At 36.4% G+C, this 19,086-nt stretch overlaps 2 protein-coding genes across 3 annotated transcripts in view; one reads left to right on the forward strand and one right to left on the reverse strand.

The window, feature by feature from the left end:
- Nucleotides 1-17,920, forward strand: part of LOC126914754 (uncharacterized) — a 58,195-nt gene extending 40,275 nt beyond the window's left edge. The window contains exon 2 of one of the 2 annotated variants that reach the window (XM_050719157.1): nucleotides 17,685-17,920. In XM_050719157.1, the coding sequence (XP_050575114.1) occupies nucleotides 17,685-17,732 (48 nt within the window). In that variant the 3' untranslated portion in view covers nucleotides 17,733-17,920. Of the gene's footprint in view, nucleotides 1-17,681 lie in introns of both variants that reach the window. The other variant, XM_050719156.1, reaches the window with a different exon arrangement.
- Nucleotides 1-19,086, reverse strand: part of LOC126914808 (A disintegrin and metalloproteinase with thrombospondin motifs 3-like) — a 71,507-nt gene that overhangs the window by 51,931 nt on the left and 490 nt on the right. Inside the window, exons 2-3 of the mRNA XM_050719233.1 lie at nucleotides 18,892-18,984; nucleotides 18,023-18,258 (exon numbers count right to left, since the gene is read on the reverse strand). Of these exons, the coding sequence (XP_050575190.1) occupies nucleotides 18,023-18,258; nucleotides 18,892-18,969 (314 nt within the window). The 5' untranslated portion in view covers nucleotides 18,970-18,984. The remainder of the gene's footprint in view (nucleotides 1-18,022; nucleotides 18,259-18,891; nucleotides 18,985-19,086) is intronic.

A 19,086-nucleotide genomic window follows, 5' to 3' on the forward strand; every position in this document is an offset into this window, starting at 1 on the left:
TTTGAAATAATTTTACGCTTCCGCGATATAAGTGGCGAATGTAATTGAACAAGAATCATTTTTGATAAATGTAACAGATATATACCGTATATATATGCAAAATATATTATAACGTTTTAATTCATAAAGTTACGTAAAATTATTGGAAATCTATGTACGTAGGTATGTTTAAATATTTCATTCATGTTTTTATTCCATTGAATTGCAAGTTATATAAAATCATTTCATTAATAGTATAGTTCAATGATATAAGAATTGCGAATTAAGAATATTGTTTATTAGTGATATAAATAATTAAATTAGTAATAATGTATACTTAACGCGTTCTTGTATTTTGCTATTAAGGTAGAATTAAATGGTTAAAGAATTAAAATTATTTCGCTCTTCTTTCAAAATTATTTCAATCTCGATCTCATGTTTTAGAAGGGAAAACTATAATTTTTGTTCTTAAAACATATCATCCCCTAATAGTCTGCGTTCGAATCATGATTATTCTAAAAACCACTATGATTGTGTTATTGAAACAACGTCATCAACTAGTTTCTTAAAGTACGTAGATGCTATTGAAACAAACTACGTACATGCATAGTAAGTTTATATGAATATTAAACATAAGAAACTTCGTTTGACTTGATTTGGCTGAAATCAGCTTGTCGAAGTGCATCATAGAAATAAGTCACGTCGATAAAAGTTGTAGCGCAATATCTATTAGACTGTCATTAAAGTCATCGTTGGTACATTAATAGATGGTATCATACAGTTAAACGACATGTCATAATATTCTTTCATCTAAACCATAGTAGCAACAGACTGTTTCCTACAGACTAGAGGTATTTCATGGGACGATCATATAAATTCTTAAATACAATAATGTATAATACACATACGTACATACATGAACCAAGTCTGTAAGCATAATCTATAGACTATAATAAATACGTGAAACATTTTGAATTCTGTATTAGATTTGAAGAAATCTCGAATAAATCAAAAGATATTAAATACTACAAAACTGTGAGCATTATTAAGGATTAGGATGTGATTTTTTGAAAGATATAAATATAATTTATGAATAGTTTCAAAGATGAAGGTGAAAGAAATCTGTAACAAGAATTAGTCTCTTAAGGAAACGTTAATTACTTTGTTACTGTAGAAACACTTGTGGATTCTTCGTTATAAAACTAACAATTATCTTTTATCTAAAGGATATGTTATAATACAAAGATCCTTAAAATTATTCGATGGAATATCCTATTGATATTAATGCTGATTACCTACTTTTTAACCTATCATTTACAAAGAACAGTTTATTTATCGAAGCTATAAACTTTTTTGCCCGCTTCAGAGCTTTCATCGACGATTTATGACGTACATGGTGCAATAATGCCTAATGCGATTCTCTTTAATATCCCATATTGCATACATTCTCGTACCGATTACACAAATTGTTTGAATTCAAGAAACATGCGATCACTATACCGGTATAAATTTGTTATTTACTTGATCTGAAATATCCTTTCAAGTTTGAAGTGAAATTGAAATTCTTTCAAATAATCTTTGACTTAAAGATGTTATTTATAGTTTCGCGTTTATCGATATTGATTCCCTAAATTTAACTGATTTTAGATGTATATTTATTTTACGATTTAAGCATTACATGTTAGTTTAAGTATCATTTACATACCAGCTACTTGAAATCCATTTAATTTCATGTAACTTAACTAATTACAGAACAAGGTTTAACTTTTACGTTAACTAAGCTCAAAATGTCCATGAAGCATGATTTGTTTCTGGAAAGTCATTTAACTATTTTAACTAACGAAATGTATAACGAAAATTATCGATTTTCAGAACTTTATAATATAATGGAATCGTTTTACATATTTGCGGACAAACAACACAACACAGTTTTCGTTTATGAATACGAAATAAAAAATTTAAATAAAAATTATATTAATCCTTTCGGTGCGAGTTGTTTTTTAACATCGATGGTACGTATAAAGCAGTAAAGCATGTGCGTGACCTGAATACATTTCCGGTCTTTTTATAACGATTGTGAACAAATAATGTAAAACTATAACTTCAAAACTATAACGTATGTTTCCAGATAAAGAAAATAATCACAGACTTCGCTGGATGCATAAGCATTCATAGACAACATCAATGGAATTTTTTCTGATGAATATGTACTTCTCCTGTAGGAAAGTATGAGATGACTCGTTTGTTTGTAAGAAATGTTCAAGAGCAGTCATGAAATCATTTACGGATTTCACTACGTTTTACATATTCGAAACCTTCCATCCTTGCATTTCTTTTCTGTCTCCCCTTTCTCGTGAATACTTAAATACATGATTTTTTCAAAACTTCACAAAAATAATCGTAAGAATCTGTTCTATTTTTTCTCGTATATTTCCTTGTTTGGAAAAAGGAATAATTTATGACTTGTAATTTGTAAAATTACGCTAATAATATCAGTTTACTTGTACAAGATGGCCACCATACACATATTTGTCACATTAGAAAATATAGACCTAACCAAACAGGAATATTACACATTACAAGTTAACGTACATATATATGTAGTATCTATTTACAAGTATCGCAGATTACCTCTTGAAAAGTAAGAAAACATAAAGACTAAAGTAAAGTTGTAAATCTAAACTACAGTTCAAGTTATACAAGGCATGCAAAGCTTCTCTTGAAACGCTAGGTGCGTACTTCGATATACAATATAAAGAAACATAGCCCGCGAGAAAAGCTATATAGTACATACCATACAGATCCCTCGCCATAACTTTGTCAATATGCGCAACGAAATCGGTAATTTTCGCGCCACCACTCAAACGCCGTTTCTCTCGCTTTGGATAATTGAATTAAATCCAGATCGTCCATGTTTACAGCGAAGCAACACGTGATACCGCCAAAAGTGCTTTCCACCCCCTCACATAACTGACATCGGCCGTCCGTGGATCCAACGGAAGGATTTTGAACGTTGGAGAATGCGTAACGCTGATTGGCTATTGAGCTCGGGGGTCGATCGTAGAAGGGGACGCCGGGTCGCAACGAGCCTCACAGTACCACTTCGACTGTGAACGCGATAGGAATTGGATCGTCTATTTTACAAAGCTCCTTTATCTTTTGCAACAATTACATTCGAATGTCTTTTCAAGCGCTAACGACATAATCGACGTTTGGTAAGCGATTAGTAACTGCGAATTCGTAGAATTCGTGGATAATTCTCGAGCTGTTTCGTGCGTACGCGATATTAAGTGGCACGCAAACAGGTGCACCTATTCGCGTAGCGCAAGAAATGTATCACGGAGGTCGTTCGAATTCGGGTGCACGATCTATGCCTATGACTGTGCAGTAGGGCATACTCTTCTCGACCACTTGTCTGGCGCCAACCACCACTATTGTCTCGCGAAGGCCAAGCTGTAAATCTTCGTTGCTTATACCGTTTTCTTGGTGAGTGTTAATTTTTTACTTATTCGATGGTATAATAATACCGTTATTACGAGGTAAAAGTTTTTGTATGTGTGATTTCTTGATTGAAGAGACGCTATCATTATTAAAAGTTTGAATATCCCGCCACTAGCGAGGGAAACATAATACAGAATGATTCTTTCATTTGCTTACATTCGATTTGTTAATTTTACTCCTATTCTCCTTTTTAATTCGTAATTTAATTGTGAGGACATATGCTATGGAGCAATTTTTGTTACTTTTAGCATCGTTGCTTTATTTGTTAAGACTGTTGAGCAATACGATCGTTTACTTTATTTACTGCCTTGTTTGCTATTATTCTACTTTTAAAGACAGGTATTTTGGAAATATAAACTTCTACATATTGGTATAATATTGATATACTTGAGATAAGCTCGTTTATGCTGTTACTGTTTAGGATCGTTTATTCATTAAAGTTATTGTAATCATATGACAACGAGAACTAGTGTAAAATATATAAAATGTATAGTTCTATTTTAATAATCAATTTTTAGTGCCTTTAGCGAAACGAATTGATTCGTATTAAAAATGTCGTTTAGTGAATAGGAAAATAGGACACTGAAGGTTTAACTAATTTAAAAGGATTTAGTTATTGAAGATAGTACTTGCTGAGCAAATGGATCGCGAAGTTGTCATAATGCTACAAATGATACACGCTTGTTAAATGAAAATCCATCGACTTTTCATTTTTCCATTTGTTTAAGAAATATGTTGTCCTATTAGTTTATTCCATTAATATTTATAATGATATATGCAAACAAAAGTGTATAAATAATAATATGCAAATAATTTTTTAACTTAAATGTCACTTATTTAATGTTTTATAGAATGCTATAAGTATACTACTGATAAGATTAATTAATCGAGAACGGAATTAATGCTGTTTACTGTAATCAGAAAGAAAATGGATTAAGGAGCGAGAAGATTTCGAACGTAGCGAAATTATTTGTTGATTGAATATCTCCTCCAACCCGACAAGCAATGCGGGTTATTACAAGTAGTTTTTACTTAATTTCCAATTAGTTATCGTATCTATAAGGTGTGGTCAAAGTTTTGGTACATAAATTTAGCTTGCATCGTATTGTACCGATTTATTTATATATCCTTTTTTATATGATTTATGTTATTGAGTTAGGATTATATTAAATTATTAATAAAATGAAAGAAAAATGGAAATTAAAATTAAATAAAATAGAATTGCATTAAATAAGAAATAGAAATAAAGTTGAACTAAAGCAAATTCAATTAAATTATTTCTTTTTACTTGCCTATGGGATTCTGGGATTATTAAAGTTCCTATTACGTACTCGTATTCTCGCTAATTCTTAAAATGAATTGACTATGAAATGAATGAGACTATTTCTCCGATTATATTAAATAGGCAATATCAATTACGTGTAATTGAATACATTATTCGAACGTTTTCTACAAAACTCTTGTTATTAATACATTATGGAAAATTTGAAACCAATTCGATATATATATATAGAGGTTGCAATGCATTTATTGCAAACATATGCTTAACGAAAAATTAGTATACAACATTAGTAGTAGTCTCAAACATACAATTAATTGCAGTAAATGTCCTGCGACTCTTACATACATTGTCATACTCGTTTGAAATTGTAATAATACGTTAATCTTGTCACAGTATCGATAGGATATCAAGATATTCTTAATAATATGTCCACAAGGAGTTTGCAGGGATATTCAAATATTTTCGCGAACCACTGTAATTCAGCACAAGAGCAGAAAATTCCAGATTTTTTAGTTCTCGATCAGAGTGAATGTTTATACAAGTAACATTCGCTATCTGTGTCCATATTTACCGAACATTTCTATTAAACCTGCGCCAAGCTCGTAGAATGCCTCAGGTCGTATATGAGATGTCAGTTTTATCAAACGAAACGGGACCAGCTCCGTCTTACGTTTTCGATTAATTTTTTTCAAGATTTTGCTCTTGCATAATTAAATAATTTGAAAATTTATAATAATATGTATATATAGAAATTTAATAGAAACAAATAGCAGGTGGACTTGTTAGATCGTCAGAAAATTATAGATTGTTATGTTTATGTATCGTTCGTATGACACGCTGTAAAAGTAAGAAACGATAATTATAAATTTATCGAAATATATTTATTATAAAGAGGAAAGAGAAAATGGCAGGGAAATATAGAGGAAAATTTGTTCGTAGGACGCTTCGTATTCAAGAGATTCCAAGATTGAAAATTTGCCTACCAAGTATACTTGAACTTGGCTCATTACGTGATAAATTAAAAAAATGTATTCGATGATATACATTTGATTTGTATAAATCGGTTTCGTTCGACAACTTAAATTCGAATATACAGGATTCTTTATTTTCGAGAAGATCGCGTTTGAAAATTTACCAAGCGTACTAGAACATGGCTAATTCTGGACCGAAGAGGAGTAAACAATCGACAGGACGCTATTCTACGTGTGAAAATAAACTGAGAATGTGGAACAAAATTTATTCGCAAGACGCATTGTTTTCAAGAAAAATACATTTTTTTAATTTATCACGTAATGAGCCAAGTTCAAGTATACTTGGTAGGCAAATTTTCAATCTTGGAATCTCTTGAATACGAAGCGTCCTACGAACAAATTTTCCTCTATATTTCCCTGCCATTTTCTCTTTTCTCTTTATAATAAATATATTTCGATAAATTTATAATTATCGTTTCTTACTTTTACAGCGTGTCATACGAACGATACATAAACATAACAATCTATAATTTTCTGACGATCTAACAAGTCCACCTGCTATTTGTTTCTATTAAATTTCTATATATACATATTATTATAAATTTTCAAATTATTTAATTATGCAAGAGCAAGATCTTGAAAAAAATTAATCGAAAACGTAAGACGGAGCTGGTCCCGTTTCGTTTGATAAAACTGACATCTCATATACGACCTGAGGCATTCTACGAGCTTGGCGCAGGTTTAATAGAAATGTTCGGTAAATATGGACACAGATAGCGAATGTTACTTGTATAAACATTCACTCTGATCGAGAACTAAAAAATCTGGAATTTTCTGCTCTTGTGCTGAATTACAGTGGTTCGCGAAAATATTTGAATATCCCTGCAAACTCCTTGTGGACATATTATTAAGAATATCTTGATATCCTATCGATACTGTGACAAGATTAACGTATTATTACAATTTCAAACGAGTATGACAATGTATGTAAGAGTCGCAGGACATTTACTGCAATTAATTGTATGTTTGAGACTACTACTAATGTTGTATACTAATTTTTCGTTAAGCATATGTTTGCAATAAATGCATTGCAACCTCTATATATATATATCGAATTGGTTTCAAATTTTCCATAATGTATTAATAACAAGAGTTCTGTAGAAAACGTTCGAATAATGTATTCAATTACACGTAATTGATATTGCCTATTTAATATAATCGGAGAAATAGTCTCATTCATTTCATAGTCAATTCATTTTAAGAATTAGCGAGAATACGAGTACGTAATAGGAACTTTAATAATCCCAGAATCCCATAGGCAAGTAAAAAGAAATAATTTAATTGAATTTGCTTTAGTTCAACTTTATTTCTATTTCTTATTTAATGCAATTCTATTTTATTTAATTTTAATTTCCATTTTTCTTTCATTTTATTAATAATTTAATATAATCCTAACTCAATAACATAAATCATATAAAAAAGGATATATAAATAAATCGGTACAATACGATGCAAGCTAAATTTATGTACCAAAACTTTGACCACACCTTATAGATACGATAACTAATTGGAAATTAAGTAAAAACTACTTGTAATAACCCGCATTGCTTGTCGGGTTGGAGGAGATATTCAATCAACAAATAATTTCGCTACGTTCGAAATCTTCTCGCTCCTTAATCCATTTTCTTTCTGATTACAGTAAACAGCATTAATTCCGTTCTCGATTAATTAATCTTATCAGTAGTATACTTATAGCATTCTATAAAACATTAAATAAGTGACATTTAAGTTAAAAAATTATTTGCATATTATTATTTATACACTTTTGTTTGCATATATCATTATAAATATTAATGGAATAAACTAATAGGACAACATATTTCTTAAACAAATGGAAAAATGAAAAGTCGATGGATTTTCATTTAACAAGCGTGTATCATTTGTAGCATTATGACAACTTCGCGATCCATTTGCTCAGCAAGTACTATCTTCAATAACTAAATCCTTTTAAATTAGTTAAACCTTCAGTGTCCTATTTTCCTATTCACTAAACGACATTTTTAATACGAATCAATTCGTTTCGCTAAAGGCACTAAAAATTGATTATTAAAATAGAACTATACATTTTATATATTTTACACTAGTTCTCGTTGTCATATGATTACAATAACTTTAATGAATAAACGATCCTAAACAGTAACAGCATAAACGAGCTTATCTCAAGTATATCAATATTATACCAATATGTAGAAGTTTATATTTCCAAAATACCTGTCTTTAAAAGTAGAATAATAGCAAACAAGGCAGTAAATAAAGTAAACGATCGTATTGCTCAACAGTCTTAACAAATAAAGCAACGATGCTAAAAGTAACAAAAATTGCTCCATAGCATATGTCCTCACAATTAAATTACGAATTAAAAAGGAGAATAGGAGTAAAATTAACAAATCGAATGTAAGCAAATGAAAGAATCATTCTGTATTATGTTTCCCTCGCTAGTGGCGGGATATTCAAACTTTTAATAATGATAGCGTCTCTTCAATCAAGAAATGACACATCCAAAAACTTTTACCTCGTAATAACGGTATTATTATACCATCGAATAAGTAAAAAATTAACACTCACCAAGAAAACGGTATAAGCAACGAAGATTTACAGCTTGGCCTTCGCGAGACAATAGTGGTGGTTGGCGCCAGACAAGTGGTCGAGAAGAGTATGCCCTACTGCACAGTTATAGGCATAGATCGTGCACCCGAATTCGAACGACCTCCGTGATACATTTCTTGCGCTACGCGAATAGGTGCACCTGTTTGCGTGCCACTTAATATCGCGTACGCACGAAACAGCTCGAGAATTATCCACGAATTCTACGAATTCGCAGTTACTAATCGCTTACCAAACGTCGATTATGTCGTTAGCGCTTGAAAAGACATTCGAATGTAATTGTTGCAAAAGATAAAGGAGCTTTGTAAAATAGACGATCCAATTCCTATCGCGTTCACAGTCGAAGTGGTACTGTGAGGCTCGTTGCGACCCGGCGTCCGCTTCTACGATCGACCCCCGAGCTCAATAGCCAATCAGCGTTACGCATTCTCCAACGTTCAAGATCCTTCCGTTGGATCCACGGACGGCCGATGTCAGTTATGTGAGGGGATGGAAAGCACTTTTGGCGGTATCACGTGTTGCTTCGCTGTAAACATGGACGATCTGGATTTAATTCAATTATCCAAAGCGAGAGAAACGGCGTTTGAGTGGTGGCGCCGAAATTACCGATTTCGTTGAGCATATTGACAAAGTTATGGCGAGGGATCTGTATGGTATGTATTATATAGCTTTTCTCGCGGGCTATGTTTCTTTATATTGTATATCGAAGTACGCACCTAACGTTTCAAGAGAAGCTTTGCATGCCTCGTATAACTTGAACTGTAGTTTAGATTTACAACTTTACTTTAGTCTTTATGTTTTCTTACTTTTCAAGAGGTAATCTGCGATACTTGTAAATAGATACTACATATATATGTCGCGTCGGCGTTAAGATTAGAGTTAGGGTTAAAGGCGTGAAACGAATCCCTATTGGCGCTAGACGTGATCATTGTGCAATAGAGGAGATATTTACTAGTGCAAATATGACAATGATGGAATTGGACAAGTAATCGCGATAATTAAATACTCGAGAAGCTAATGACAATGATCCTAGGCTCAATAACGAATCCGCGGTCAACGGGATGACGAACTTTACCCTTCGTTAGCGTCTAAGTTACACTGTACGTTAGAGAAAGGGGCAATTATTACGTATACGAAAGACAGGTCGATTACTGATGAGATCGCACTAGAGAGTGACTCTCCGTCGCGGTGACGCTGTCGAAGAATACTATGATGGGTGTGCCTAAGGGCACGAGATCATCGGATTCGCGGAGAAAAGTCTTCGTTCGAAGGGTGAGGGAAATTGACGTTGCTGTTAATTGGTCAATTTCCATGTTGGTGGTTAGAGAAAGATATTAGCTGTCCTTGGGGAAAGTTGCTAGCGAGAAGCGTCGTTCGTGGAAGGATAGATTTCTCTTATCTTCCCGTAGTTGGGGCACAGGCCATTTGTCTATTTGAGAGACTTTGTGTAATTGAAATTTAATATTCGTAGCGGGTCCTCGCCCAGCTAAACATATACTTTGAAGATGCGTTGGCATCTGGCAATCGTCTTACCCGAAGGACAAAGTCTGCGTGTGGCGAGCCACGGGACAGAAATCGTTGAAATGTTTACCGTCTTGCCCTGTCCCAAGTATTTCTTTTAAGGAGAGCTATAGAATTACTTCATGCCTTTGTTAGACAAAACGTTCATCCCTTTGACCGCGGCTACGTTCGGCGACTGATTGTCGCCTCGAGCCCGAGCTCACTATCATAAATCTCAAATAAATACAGTCGGATCGAATGACAACAGTTTCTTAATACGGCTATGGTGAAATCTAAATTACAATACTAGGGGTCTTCCCAAAGTTCCAAAGGGAATGTTCCGGTGTTCTTTCATCTCCGACACGGCCATTCTGACTATCACACGTCCTCGGGTGGATCTAAAATATTGGGTTCTCCCAACATTAGACTTGATATGACTAATATTTTACTCCTTTATAGTTTAGCTAAATTATATTACACTAGTTTATTTATGGTTTAACTAACTGTCCAAATAGGTCAAGGGCCCAGGTTAACAACAAAAATTTCGATCGGACGTTCAATGATAAAGTAGGGAAGAAAAAAAAAACACAAAAGTCAGTAGCATTATGATTGGTATTCAAAGCGCCAGTTGCATTTTGTGAGTTACCAGTCAGACCGTAATGACATGACAGATCATTTTCGATTTCGTACACGGACGAGTCTCAGTTTGTTGGATCATATTACCGCACTGGGCGTGTGTGGAGACACTGAGTGCGGGTGCATTGACGTAATAGGTGTGTATGGAGACACTGAATGCGAGTGCAGTGTATGGGGACACTGGACACGGGTGCATTGATGTAATAGGCGTGTATGGAGACACTGAATGCGAGTGCAGTGTATGGAGACACTGAACACGAGTGCATTTATGTAATAGGCGTGTATGGAGACACTGAATGCGAGTGCAGTGTATGGAGACACTGAACACGAGTGCATTGATGTAATAGGCGTGTATGGAGACACTGAACACGAGTGCATTGATGTAATAGGCGTGTATGGAGACACTGAATGCGAGTGCAGTGTATGGAGACACTGAACACGAGTGCATTGGTGTAATAGGCGTGTATGGAGACACTGAATGCGAGTGCAGTGTATGGAGACACTGAACACGAGTGCATTGATGTAATAGGCGTGTATGGAGACACTGAATGCTAGTGTGTGGTCACACTAGGCTTATGTGGGAATATCGAATGCTAGTGTGTGGTCGCACTAGGCTTGTGTGGAAATATCGAATGCTAGTGTGTGGTCGCACTAGGCTTGTGTGCTAGTGTATGGTAACACTAGGCTTGTGTGTGGAAACACTGTGTTACATGTCATGGTCATAGTGTTAATGATCCTCTGAGATCGGTGTAGTGATATCGTCATTGTCACTGCCATTGTCATCACTACAGACGTCCAACTCAGCAGGAACGCAACTATTCGGCATTTTTCTTAATCTGTCATGACTGTATTTATACGATCGTTTGCCGTCTAATATCTTTAAAGTATATCTATCCCCTTCCAAAATCTCTGCTATTACGAATGGGCCCCTAAATTTTGGATCTAACTTGATTTGGTTTCTTTCCTCGATTTTGCGCAATACGAAATCACCGACATTAAACCTAACCACTTTAGCTTTGGTGTTATCGAATCTTTCTTTGTCGTGTTTGGCGCTACTTGCTATATTTTTTTGTCGCCTGTTGTCTTACATCGGAGATGTCTATTCCTCTTTCTTCAACGCTATCAGGTAGCAACAAGTCGTACGGTCTTGCTATCCTACCGATTAGTAGTTCCAGTGGGCTCGCCTTAGTCACGCGGTTGGTGGTGCAATTCAGGGCCAATTGTATCTCCCCAATCGCGTCTTGCCATGACCGCCCGGTCGTCTCTACTACCGTGAACATATTTTCAATGTACGCATAACACGCTCTACCTGTCTATTGGCTCTACTAGCACCGGTCGCTATCAAGCGAACTTTAATTCGTTTGCTTTCGCAGAATTCTCGAAATTCTTTACCCTTAGAACATCTTTCCTGATCTGCTATTATCGGCAGGGACTTCCGAATAAAAATATAGCGGATTTAAGCGCTTTAATGGTGTTACGGGAATCTATCTTACGATTATGATGCAGGTATACGAATTTAGTGAGCACGTTGATCAAAACAATGACGTACTCCTTTGAATCGCTTTTACCACTCAACTTGCCTGTTATGTCCATGTGGACCGTATGCCAGGGTATGCTGGTCTTAGGTATAGGATGTAGTTCGGCTTGTATCTTACCTGAACTAGCTTTCGAAACTTGACAAGCATGACAGTTCTCAATGAATCGGCGAACGTACTTCGCCATCCCTTCGAACCAGTAATACTCGTATAGTTTCTCGAGCGTTTTCTCCCAACCTAAGTGCATAATTGACTGGTGCACATGGTTAATAACAGACTATCTAAAACCTCTTAGGACTATAGGTAAACAGAGAGTCCTGTCTTTTCTTTGTATCCTACGGTAAAGAGTACCGGACCGTAATTCGTATATATTCGCGGTGTCTTCCGCGAGCTCATCGTTTTGCAATTCCTTGACGACTTCCAAGGTTTGAGAATCACGACGTTGTTCGGCTAGTAGCCAGTCTTCCGATATTTCGGCCAGATTGATTTCTTTCTCCCCAATTTTATCAATTTTACGGTGGTCTAAGTCTACGGGGTTTCGCAAGAAGAAATCTACGTAGGCCGTCCGTTTACTTTCCAGGTACAAAATGTCATAAAAACAAAAGTCTGCAAGTAGGCCCATCACCTATGGTCCCTGTCATTTAAATGTACTCTATTACTCGACGCTTTCGACGAGTTGCAATCCGCGACGACAAGAAATTCCCCTCCATGTAGATAGTGACGGAAATGCTCGACTGCGTTTACGACTGCTATCGTCTCTAGTTCGTAGGAATTATACCTAGATTCCGCGAGGGTAGTTCTTTTGCTGTAATACTCTATTACTTTGCCTTTACCTTCAACTTGATGCGTCGAAATCGCCCCGTAACTCTCCGAGCTAGCGTCAGTATGTAGTTCTATCGGATAATTGGGGTCGAATATCATTAACACCGGCGCGTCGATCAGGGCGGAAACTCCCTGTTTTATTTTCTCGTGCCTATCTGTCCAAGTTATATTTCTGTTATCTGAGATGAGCGCATACAGGGGTTTCATCACCTGTGAGAATTTAGGGATGAACTTTCGGAAGTACGAAGCTAACCCTATGAACTGCCTGAACTGTGTGACGGCCGTTGGCACAGGTAAAGAACTTAAGGTGTGTATTTTACCCGGGTTGGGACGAACTTCTTCGTTATGAATTACATATCTCAAATAGAGCACCGATGTTTTTAGAAAAGAACATTTCGCAAAGTTAACAGAGAATCCTGCTTTTACGAGGATATCTAATACTGTGTTCAATCTTCCTAAAGCTTGATCTATCGAGTCGGCAATAATTAGAACGTTATCGAAATAAATAACAACGTACGAATGAGCGAGGTCGCCTAGGGCCTTGCGAATGGCCCTCCGAAAAACGGACGGTGCAATTTTTTTCAGTTCAAACGGCATCGTCATCTACTCATATTGTCTGTCGTAACGAACGCTGTATACTCTGCTGAATTAGGATAAATAGGAATTTGGTGAAACCCGCTGGCCATATCCAGGCTAATAAAATATCTCGCCTCTTGCAATCTCGCGACTTGATCCGCAATAAGGAGTAAAGGGTACCGATCCGTGACGATACTTTGATTTAGATCTCGGGGATCCATTCGTAATCTATCTGAACCGTTTTTTTTTTCTTCACGAGTTACGGCTCGCTAATGGCGAATTACTAGGCCTTATAATCTTTGCTTTAATTAGAACGCTTATTTTCTCACGTACCGCTCTCCGCTCCTCCTCGCTAAGTCTATAAGGACTTCCTCCTACGGTGGTGTTAGGATCAGTTAATCGTATTTCTAACCGGCCTGCATTTACGCGAATACGTAGGAAACCCGTAACGAATGAATCTTTGAATTTGTCGAGAAGCGAAATTGATCGACTTTTATTATTACCATGTACATCAGCGTCAACTTCATTAACGACGATCTCGTTTGCAGTGGTTTCATTACAGACATTAATTATTTTCGTTTTACACATAGCGAGGCTATTTTGTGTAAATGTTACGTCAAAACCCAGACTTAGAGTTCCGCAACTAATCGCGATATCATATTTTAAATAACTATCAGCAAGGACATGAGAAATTATCTTCGATGTAAAAATCATTAATACACACGATGAACAAATGGGAGGCGTATGTTTAATATAGGTATTTCCTACTCCTCGCATTACCAATATGTCAGTCATTCTTTTGCCAGAAATCTCGAGGCCACGGACTCTTTAATTAGTGAACGCTCGGCTCCCGAATCGGAGTAAAATGGAAACGACTCACCCAGATGACTTGATCTACCCAATGATGCTTCCAGTACGTAGAAGTCGACTCGCCACTCGTTATTGAAATTATGGTTTCCTTTCATAATCAGGTTGACAGCTGCGCCCCATGCAGCGGGGTCGGAACGTGCGATTTTAAGGGTTAAAACGTGGTAGCGAAAACTTGTTAGGTTTCACACTCGATTTTGCACTAGCGACTGAATTACTCGCGCACTATGGTCGTAAGTTCTAACACTGTTATAATCGGCACTGATCCCACTTCTGATGTCGGGTCGGCGTTAAGATTAGAGTTAGGGTTAAAGGCGTGAAACGAATCCCTATTGGCACTAGACGTGATCATTGTGCAATAGAGGAGATATTTACTAGTGCAAATATGACTATGATGGAATTGGACAAGTAATCGCGATAATTAAATACTCGAGAAGCTGATGACAATGATCCTAGGCTCAATAACGAATCCGCGGTCAACGGGATGACGAACTTTACCCTTCGTTAGCGTCTAAGTTACACTGTACGTTAGAGAAAGGGGCAATTATTACGTATACGAAAGACAGGTCGATTACTGATGAGATCGCACTAGAGAGTGACTCTCCGTCGCGGTGACGCTGTCGAAGAAAACTATGATGGGTGTGCCTAAGGGCACGAGATCATCGGATTCGCGGAGAAAAGTCTTCGTTCGAAGGGTGAGGGAAATTGACGTTGCTGTTAATTGGTCCATTTCCATGTTGGTGGTTAGAGAAAGATATTAGCTGTCCTTGGGAAAAGTTGCTAGCGGGAAGCGTCGTTCGTGGAAGGATAGATTTCTCTTATCTTCCCGTAGTTGGAGCACAGGCTATTTGTCTATTTGAAAGACTTTGTATAATTGAAACTTAATATTCGTAGCGGGTCCTCGCCCAGCTAAACATATACTGTGAAGATGCGTTGGCATCTGGCAATCATCTTACCCGAAGGACAAAGTCTGCGTGTGGCGAGCCACGGGGCAGAAACCATTGAAACGTTTACCGTCGTGCCCTGTCCCAAGTATTTCTTTTAAGAAGAGCTATAGAATTAATTCATGCCTTTGTTAGACAAAACGATCATCCCTTTGACCGCGGCTACGTTCGGCGACTGATTGTCGTCTCGAGCTCGAGCTCACTATCATAAATCTCAAATAAATACAGTCGGATCGAATGACAACAGTTTCTTAATACGGCTATGGTGAAATCTAAATTTCAATACTAGGGGTCTTCCCAAAGTTCCAAAGGGAAGGTTCCGGTGTTCTGTCATCTCCGACATATATATATTATTATAATGACTTATTTTAATAATGACTTAATTTGTTTAGTAAAAACAGCTAAAATCTCATGTAAGATTGTTGGGATGTTACGTGATATTTCTGTTGCATCATTGATTATCGTTATACTTTGAAAAATAATTAAGGAAGCGAACAATGCGTGGACGATTATGGCAGTTTTATTAATAAACGAACGTTTAATAGAGAATATGGATTTACTGGATAAATAAATGTTTCATTAAATGTAACTGTTACGTGCAGAATAATATGTTGTTACATGTATGAACTAAAGTTGATGTAATACTCAAACGTATGCTCTCCCTTTTATTCTATGAGATTTAAACATTTAGAAGATTTTATGAAAATGCACTAAACAATCAGAAGCATCTGTTTCTCCTTTTCTTTTTCTTTTTTTTTTTTTTTTTTTTAACATGTTGATTGCCACGCGATTTTTATACTTATTTTGACTTGGATAGATAGATTAAAGCGTACCATACCAAGACATTTCATTCTTGCAAAATATTCTAGTCTATTTGCGTACCTAAACACCTAAACACCTAAACACCTAAACACCTAAACACTCAACGTGTTGAAGAATTAAATTTGAGATTTAAAGTGCCACAATCTCAATGACTATATCTACTTTCATGCGAGTACCGATATAGTTTACCAGAAAATTACAAATATGTATCATTTTAATATGAATATAAATAGAAGCATCTGTTTCTCCTTTTTTTTTTTTTTTTTAATATGTTGATTGCCACGCGATTTTTATACTTATTTTGACTTGGATGGATAGATTAAAGCGTACCATACCAAGACATTTCATACTTGCAAAATATTATAGTCTGTTTGCGTACGTGCTCATAATCTTGGCTGATAACCGCCATTCGCTATATACATCGTTGGTATCGACGTCAAAGGATTAACACAGACAAATACACAATCCATACAATCCGATTTGATTGATTTTAGATCTTGCATCAAACAGATCTCTATATAAACAGATAATTTCTGATTCTAAACATTTGTATTACGTTCATCTAATTATTAGGATATTAGATATATTATAAAGGAAGATATTATGTATTAAATAATCTGCCTCTTCTTCCGCTTTCAAATCCTCTACAAACGCCTTTTATAGTCGTTCAACTTTTCAGCTCACAGAAAAGAACATTACGCGTATTCCTAGCAATCGCCCAAAGACTCGAACGTGTGCTTCGATAAAGCTCGCTTAACTTTCATCGACACATCGATAACTTTGCGTTCCAAGATGTTATTACGCCCTAGAATCCCTAACATAATTTTAGAACCAGAATTTCTGTACAAAACAATTCCATCGCTTTGTCACGCTTAACGGCTCAATCATCGAAACATGTATCATAACGCACGAATTATGATAAAAAAGAAACTGTCTTTCGAATAAAAGCAATCCGTTTGCCAGGTGCGCTTAAGGATGTACAGGACGTCGACGGAGCAAGTGTACGAAATACAGCCGCTGGAGGGTAACAGTTCCGCTCAACGTTACACTCAACAGCCGAAACAACGATTCTCTGAAATGCCTACTCCGTCGGTTTCGCCGACGTCTTCTCTCCGAAAGCGCGTCTCGGAACTGCCAAGAGCCGCGAGTGCATCCGTTTCCGGTGCTGCGGGCATTGTCTGCTCTAATACGGATCTGATATCGATCGTAAGCTCGTTAGCGTCTTCCGCGATGGAAATCAACGGATGCGGCGAGGAAGCGCCGAGTTCCCGGGACGATAGCAAATCAAACTGGCCCGGAAAAACGACCGAACAGAAAGGAAGTCGATCGAAGAGCTTCCGTTCCAATAGCTTCGACGTGTCGAGATTGCACGGAGCTAAAAGTAAGCTTAGCGGATCCTCGAAAGCCGCTATTTCGACCTTTATGGCATCGTCGAATTGGTTCACGAAGAGACACCAACCGATGTCGAAGAAGCCGAAAGATTTAGTAACGGCCAGTTTAAGTCTCAAGTTCGATAAATCGAAGGTAGTGAAGGCGATGAAGGAAACGTTGGGTAAAAAGTCCCCTAATAGCGAGGTCAAACACAAAGTCGTATGGGACAACACTAGTGGAACCAAAGTGGACGCTCAGCTAAGTTGTATTTCTCGTTACGATATCGTTTCTTGTTTAAGAGCCATCGTAGGTGAAAGGAGGAATGCAAGAACGCACATAATACGCAAAAATCTATGGCAGATTCAAAGTACAGTACTCGTTGTGATATTCGGTAAAGATAATAAGTTCTCCTATGGAGATTTCATTTTTCAAATTATTCTCGTAAAAGTACGTATTTGCATAAATAAATAGCACACGGTCTCTGCGTAAATACCCAGGCCAGTTATAAATATTTCAGTTTGCCAACGATATCCCAACATGTGGGACACTCACATGTGTGCTACTTCGTGAGCGATGATAAAGGTGCTGGTCAAGCCTTCGTCTCGATTTAACGCGCACGATCTCGCGGGATAGCATACTCCTGACACAGGTGCGTAACCGGAAGGACCTCCTATATCTAATCGCGTCAACCATACAGCAACATCGTGATTTACGTCCTTCGAGGACAGCATCATTCTGTTCCATTTGTTCACGTTCTCGAGAGATCGTCTGGCATCGCCACGGCGGACCTACGACAACGTTTAATATTTTCTTAATAAAAGCTAGCAAATATTACGAATATATTATATTTATTATTACATCATGCATTATATACTATATATAAATATTCGTCAATGATAATAAATATATGTGCAAGTAATCGTGTTGTTGATTGTAATCAAATGTAACTTGTAACGCTATTAGTATTTTAATCTTCCTGAAAAATGTTGAAATGTTGATTCAACAGCAGAGAAGAATAGCAGAAAAAGAAAAGTAAAAGGAATCGCAAGTGTCGTATATCAATGATATTATCATAGGTCTATAACATTAAATTAAGATTCTTAAGAGATGAAAAAGGTTTAATAGTCGATTATACAGATATTTCGGATACACGATAAATGCGAGGTTTGTCAATGATCCGTGAAAATTGTTTGTTTGGAAATTTGTTTTCAAGGGATCGTTCACGGTTGTCCAATTTAACAGAATGGAACTCGTTGCATTTTATCGATCTAGAACGTCATGCGCAGATATTTTGACCTATATAATTTATATACCATACACTGTACAGATAAGTAGAAAATAAAATAATTGACACTCGCATAGGCGTATCTCAGATAGTTACTACTTTAGTTAAATGATTTAATTTAATGGAAATCGCTTACCATAACGTCTCGTTTTTCCGCGTATAAAATCATTCGTACGATCACTAGAATCATGTTGGATTCGAGCGATGGGTCCATGTAAATTGCACTGACCTAGGATTAAAATACGTACGAAAATGTAACAGGCGTTAAAACAGTATTACAGCCTTACAAATAAATTATTATTCAAAACTCTCGTAAATACATCGTATCTTA

The sequence above is a fragment of the Bombus affinis genome, chromosome 3, assembly GCF_024516045.1.
Source record: "Bombus affinis isolate iyBomAffi1 chromosome 3, iyBomAffi1.2, whole genome shotgun sequence".
Lineage (NCBI taxonomy): Eukaryota > Metazoa > Arthropoda > Insecta > Hymenoptera > Apidae > Bombus > Bombus affinis.